At 33.4% G+C, this 6746-nt stretch overlaps 1 protein-coding gene across 1 annotated transcript; it reads left to right on the plus strand.

The window, feature by feature from the left end:
* Positions 1 to 1259: 1259 nt before the first annotated feature.
* Positions 1260 to 6494, plus strand: LOC108731748 (uncharacterized). The gene is made up of 5 exons (XM_018462243.1): positions 1260 to 1266; positions 2376 to 3200; positions 3321 to 3455; positions 5770 to 5955; positions 6184 to 6494. Exons 1-5 carry the CDS (start codon positions 1260 to 1262, stop codon positions 6492 to 6494), a joined length of 1464 nt encoding a protein of 487 aa, XP_018317745.1.
* The last annotated feature ends 252 nt before the right edge of the window (positions 6495 to 6746 follow it).

The raw sequence follows: 6746 nt of genomic DNA on the forward strand, positions 1-6746 counted from the left end.
TATTGTTACGATTTTATTATCAGATCTCTCAACCATGAGAGACTTATCGTCTTTATAGTTCTTTGATACTTTGCCTATGATTTTATTTGTTAAATGACAGGCCAGTCGCCGCCAAAGCTAAGCCGCTTCATTCGCTCGCTTACCGACCGACGAGAACTCCGACGAGAACTGGTGGTTTCAGCGTGGTTTGGACGTTGTCCGGTGTTAGAGTTGTTTGAAAATAGTTTTCACTGGCTTTATAATTTTATTATTATACTTTTAAAATTTTATTTTTCACAGCAATATTAGACTTGTTAAAATTCTTGTAATATTTATTGCTACATAAAAAAATTGAAATTTTAAAAGTAAACGATTGCAAAAAAGTGACTAATAGGAATAATAGTCTTTTTGTACATATCTATACATCTGTTTTCCACCAGTACTTAGACCTATCTTTCTTCTTTTTAAAATTTTTTATGTTGGGAATAGTCATGCTATACCGCCCCTCCCCCCCCCACACATGGAATGTTAGCATCATTACTATCTGAGTATTACAGGTATTATGTAGATCAACACGAGGCAGGAGGATCGTACTGTTTTTTCGTGTGCTGGGTTAATTCATATCAAGTTTTTCACTTACAAATAAGTCTGTGTGAATAGAGTATATTTGTACAAATCACAAGTGTCGATACAAGAATTTGACAAGTTTATCTCACTCGCATATGTCGAATATCGTCATAACGCGTAATTTATATAGGCGGACACTCTGAGCCGCTGTGCGGCAACGTCTGAGAATGTCGCTTAACAGTTCAATGCGTAAATGTACGCTGGGCAGACACCCTGAGCCGTTTAATGGCAACGCCTGGGGATGTCGCTTGATATTTTTACGCGTAGGTAGTTGAATGGACACGACTACGCCTGAGGCTGTCGCCTTGGGTTGTTGCAACACTCTGCACTATTCGAAACTTTCAATATCGTATTCTCGACACCGCAACTGTGAGACGACTGCCCATACGGGATCGACTATTCTCAATAGCTTCCGAATTGCGTCTGAGTTCAGGCGATCGGGTTTTCCAAAGCGGTTTTTCTGAAATTATATCTGTAATTTGTGTTACAGTCAAGAGTAAGTCTGTCGTTATTATCTGTGGAAATGTGGAATCTGATTGCGTTATGGTCGGTGTCATACGATACATTGGTTAACTGACAGTCTTCTTCTTTGTCATGGAAAGTGAACCTTGTGTCTGCGATGACTATGTTAAGAAAGGAGTTGCCGTGGGGATATGAAGGGTATTTAGTACTCAGTCTTGTTTCGTAGTACATATTATATATTTCTTTCTAAACAGTGTTTAAGAGTTATTCCCCTAGGGTTATTATTAGAGTTTTTCCAATCAGTGTGTTTAGCGTTTAAATCTCCTGTATATTATATAATAGTTTTCTAATTTATTTAAATCTAACTATGCGAATATTTTATCTATTCCGGGTATGAATTCTTTTTGACCTCCGCTCCAAGCGTATGCTGCGATTTATTTATTCTGATATTATTACATTTGGTTATGGTGTATTCTAATATTTTATTTTTATTTGTTTCAGATAACGAAATCTTATCAAATTTAATAGATTTTCTAATTATAATGGCTGTGCCTCCGCACGGGTGGTTTTATTCACGGTCTGTCCTTATCACATTATAGTCTTCAAACCTTAATATATGTTCTTATTTAATTTAGTTTCACTTATTAATATTATATCTGGGTTTTGTTGGTTTATTATATTTAATAATGAAGCCTTTCTTTGATTTTTGAGAATAACGTTTACTGATATTATTTTGATTTTTTCCCTTGAAATTACTTTATTGTTATTTGATTCTGTATTATTCGTACTGTTCATGACGATTTAATAATTTTTCTAGCAATGATGTAATTGTGTTTATTCGTATGGAATTATTTTATGTTAATTGTTCTAATCTTTTTTAAAATCGATATTTATCTGACCATATTTCTCGGAAATTCTTGATGAAAGATTGCACTTAATAAATCATGTCGAAACGCAGCTTAAGAAGATTTCAGGGAGTAATTTTTTGCATTCATCTTTTTGCTTAATTTTTTTACAATCGTTTACTTTAAAAATTTTAATTTTTTTTTATGTAGCATATTACAAGAATATTACAAGAATTTTAACAAGTCTAACATTGCTATGTAAAAAATGAAATTTTTAAAGTAATAAAATTACCAAGCCAGTGAAAACCATTTTCAAACAAATGTAACATCGGACAACGTCCAAACCACACTGAAACCACCAGTTCTCGCCACTACGCATGTGCGTCCTAGCGAACGTTGGCCACGTGTGTGCCTGCGCTTTTTATTTTCGCAATTTTTTTTTAAATATTGTTATATTCCAAGTATACAGCACGTCCACCGTGAAGATATTGGAGAATACGGATATCGCAAAAAATAGCGATGATTGGAATACAATAGCTTGTGGCCCTGAGCCAAATCAAGGTATTATAATTCCAATACCGCAAGATCACATCCAGGATATTCCATTGCCACTCACTGGTAAAAGCCTCTTAATTGGCCCAGAAGAGCTCTTAAAGCTCAAGGAGAGATCCTTTAGGAGAAAACGCGCACTTATAGAAGCGAGAGCGTCCAAAATTAATGGAAATAAACTAAAACCGCATCTTAATCTCATGGAAACTAACTCTAAAAAATCTCGTTCCTTAAAAAAAACGGGCATAAAAATGACCCTGGCTTCGCAAGAAAACAGGTCGTTAAAAAAAATAGAAAAATTGATCGCGGAGAATCAAGCTTTAAAAGCTGAAATCTCTAACCTGCAAGCGAAAATTAGTAATACGATCACACTGAGACAAATCGGGAATATCGCAACGCAAAACAGATTCGATCTTCTCGACAATGATATTTCACCACAAACAGACTCGTCACTTACAATGGATTGCCAGCCCTTGGAAGATATTGCTTCTTACCTAACCAAGAAGAACAGTCAAAGGACTTCTATTTCTTCAGAAGTCAAGAGGAATGAAAAGAAACACAATAGTAATGTTGCAGTCAAACACAACGACTTTTCCAACAAAAACGTCAGGGATAATGAACCCAATAACAACTCTGGGAAAAAGATTAGAACAGAGAAGCCTCCACCCATAAACATTCTAGATCAAGACGTTAAGGATACAACGAAGTTATTGAAAACTAAGTTAACAGATAAGAATTGTTTTTACATTAGAAATATAAATAGCGGCAAGCATGCTCTATATGTTAATACACTAGCCAATTATAATATTGCAATAGATTTGTTACGTACATGTAATTCTAAATTTTACACATATACAGCTAAATCACACAAACCATTGAATTTATTACTTAAAGGTTTAGATCATAATTATAGTGAACAGGAAGTACTGGAGGAACTGAAATCGCAGAATATTCACAATGTTAAACTCATCAAAGTAGTAAGATTTTCTACAAGTAAATCTAAACAAGATGACATAATCTTACCTATGTTTATTATACAGGTTACCCCGGATAACGATATTAATAATTTAAGTAAAGTTAAATATTTATTCCACCAGGTTATATCTTGGAACAGATTAGTCAAAAGAGACATAATTCAATGCAAGAGGTGCCAACGTATTGGTCACGCTGCCGCAAATTGTAACCTTCCATATCGATGTGTCAAATGTGATGTAAAGCATGAACCTGGGAGGTGTAGCAGTCCTACAGGTACACAATTGAGTAAGACACAGCTTTTTTGTATTAATTGCAATAAATATGGGCATCCGGCTTCCTATAGAGGCTGTCCTACAATTATTGAAAGCAAAAAAAAATACTTATGGCTAATAATATAAAAAAAATTAATAATAGCGATAAAGATTCAAGCAGTAATAAGAGTAGAGTTAATAAAAATGCTACTAACTCGTTCGTGAGAAAAAATGTATCCTTTGCAGATTCATTGAAAATTAATTTAATCAATAATGAAAGTGTTCGATCCCCATCTAAATCTTTTAATAACAATACGGACAACGCCCATAACAGCGCATACAGCAATAATATTATCGACTACATGTTTGAGGGAATGAAGAATAGTATCGATAGATTAGAAAAGATTGTTGAAAGTAATTCTCTTAAAATAGATACTTTGGCCTCGACGCTAGATAAATTGTTGAATAGCCTTCAATGCGAAGAATTCAGATAAAATGCAAATGTTGCATGGTAATACTATGTCAGATTTATCCGAATTAAACATAATTTCTATAAATGTAAACTCTATAATCAAAAATCAGAGGCGTGCCTCATTGCTGTACACAATTGAGAAATATTCGTCCGATATTTTATTACTAGGTGAAACTAAGTTAAACAAAAATCATATACTTAGATTCGAAAATTATAATATCATTAGAAATGACAGAAACGCAGACAACGCGGGAGGTGGGACCGCCATAATTATTAAAAAGGGTATTAATTACAGTGCAATTTCAGGAAACATAACTAATAATTATAAAATTTTAGAATGTACTATAATCAAATGTAAACTGAAGTCAAATCAATTCCTCTACATTATTGCTGCATATGCTAAGTGCGGCGCACAAAAAGAATTCATTCCAGAACTCGATGACCTTTTTCAAAAGTTAAAGTTAAACGAGACAGAGAATTACTTTTTATTAGCGGGTAATCTAAATGCCAAACACATTGACTGGCGAAATAGGAATAATAATCCTAGAGGCATATCCCTATGTAATTGGATAAAAAAGAATGACTTAAAATATAGAATAAAATTATTATGTTCTAAATACCCCTCCTATCCTAATGGTCAATCCTTTTTAGATTTAGTACTAGCTGATACAAGACTCACGTTTAAAAATTTAGAGGACGGTGTAGCTCTTACAAACGTGCCATACGATAGCGACCATAATGCACTTCTATTAAAAATCACGATGGGGAATGAAAATGAAATCCTTCACGATATAGAAGGTCCTAATAAAAAATTCAATTATAAAAAGACAAATTGGGTTAAGTTTAATTCGAGGCATATCTAGAGCAATCTTATACAACCAAGATCCCTGTCGACAGAAACTTAACAATAATAGAGATAGACTCCCTTTTGCAAGGTATAGATGATGCAATCATAGATGCAATGGAAAAGTGTATTCCTAAAATTAAAGATAAAAACCCACTAAAAAATCCTACTTAAACGATAATATAATTAAACTACAAAAAGCAAAAAACAATATTCTTACACAAATACATCGCTTAAACAGGAAGTGGCCGCTTGACACATATCTAGAGCAATCTTATACAACCAAGATCCCTGTCGACAGAAACTTAACAATAATAGAGATAGACTCCCTTTTGCAAGGTATAGATGATGCAATCATAGATGCAATGGAAAAGTGTATTCCTAAAATTAAAGATAAAAACCCACTAAAAAATCCTACTTAAACGATAATATAATTAAACTACAAAAAGCAAAAAACAATATTCTTACACAAATACATCGCTTAAACAGGAAGTGGCCGCTTGACACTCACAGATTGAAACTTCTATATAAAAAGAGAAATGATTAATATTAGAAATCAACTAAAAATAGAATTCTCTGAATCAATTAGTGCTTATTGGAAAGAAAAGATCACCAATATTACGAAACAAGACTCAGCAAAAATGCTCCCGAAAGTGAATAGCATTTTCAGAAAAAAAGATCCTATTGAGATAACCAGACTCAAAATAGACATGAATTCTAACATAATAAATTCGATAAATATTGATATAAATAATCTCACACCAGATCAGAACGGAAAAATAGCTATAGATGATATACAAGATAAATTAGATGTGCTGGGCGCACATTTCGCTAGCGTCAACAATAGAATCATGGAAAACGATAGGCCACAATTAAATGAAATAATTGATAAGCAAGTTAGTTCCTTTAAAAACAAAATGCACGCGGATTTTAAAAATAATGTTACGATTTGTAACTTCAGTAATACAATCCCTTCCGACAATCCAACAGTCGACTCAGAATTTAATAATTATTTTATCGATACGGTTACTCTTGCTAAAATTTTCAAAAAACTCAATAATAAAAAATCCTTTGGACTGGACGACATCCCCAACATAATCTTAAAACATATACCTATGAAGATAATATATAATTACACGATTATATTCAATAATTTACTTAATCATTCTATATTTCCAGATAGATGGAAAACAGCCAAAGTAGTAGCCCTATTAAAAAAAAATAAAGATAAAGAGGCCCCTGCTAGTTACAGGCCGATTAGCCTCTTACCCAATAATAGCAAGGTCTTCGAGATAATTATCAATAATCGAATTAATGACTTTTGTCAAAAAGAACATATCATCCCAGATTGCCAATTCGGATTTAGAAAACAATTCTCAACAATTCATGCGATCAATAGACTCACTTCCGATATAAATTGGGCCTTTAACGATAACAAATGCGTGGGCGCTGTCCTTATAGATTTGGAGAAGGCTTTTGATACCGTTTGATTAGACGGATTACTATTTAAACTAATTAAAATGAAATTCCCAGAACAATTACTCAAAATGATTTGGAGTATGGCATCCGGTCGTTCGCTTTATTACTGCTTGTAGAGATATTCTAGCGAAAATGACTTACAAACTATTTAATGGTTTACAACAAGGCACGGTAAATTCACCATTACTATTTAGTATTTATACTGCGGCCATTCTGAACATGTTCAACCTAAATACGGTGAACAACCCTCAAGCGATAGCCTT

The sequence above is a fragment of the Mycetomoellerius zeteki genome, unplaced genomic scaffold, assembly GCF_001594055.1.
Source record: "Mycetomoellerius zeteki isolate Tzet28-1 unplaced genomic scaffold, Tzet1.0 scaffold102, whole genome shotgun sequence".
Taxonomy (NCBI): domain Eukaryota; kingdom Metazoa; phylum Arthropoda; class Insecta; order Hymenoptera; family Formicidae; genus Mycetomoellerius; species Mycetomoellerius zeteki.

What these genes read in the sequence shown, in the direction of transcription:
- LOC108731748 (XM_018462243.1), top strand. An exon ending in TAAGTTAACAGATAAGAATT is followed by an intron (nt 3,201 to 3,320) that starts GTTTTTACATTA and finishes ACACATATACAG; the next exon opens with CTAAATCACACAAACCATTG. An exon ending in AGTAGTAAGATTTTCTACAA is followed by an intron (nt 3,456 to 5,769) that starts GTAAATCTAAAC and finishes ATCTCACACCAG; the next exon opens with ATCAGAACGGAAAAATAGCT.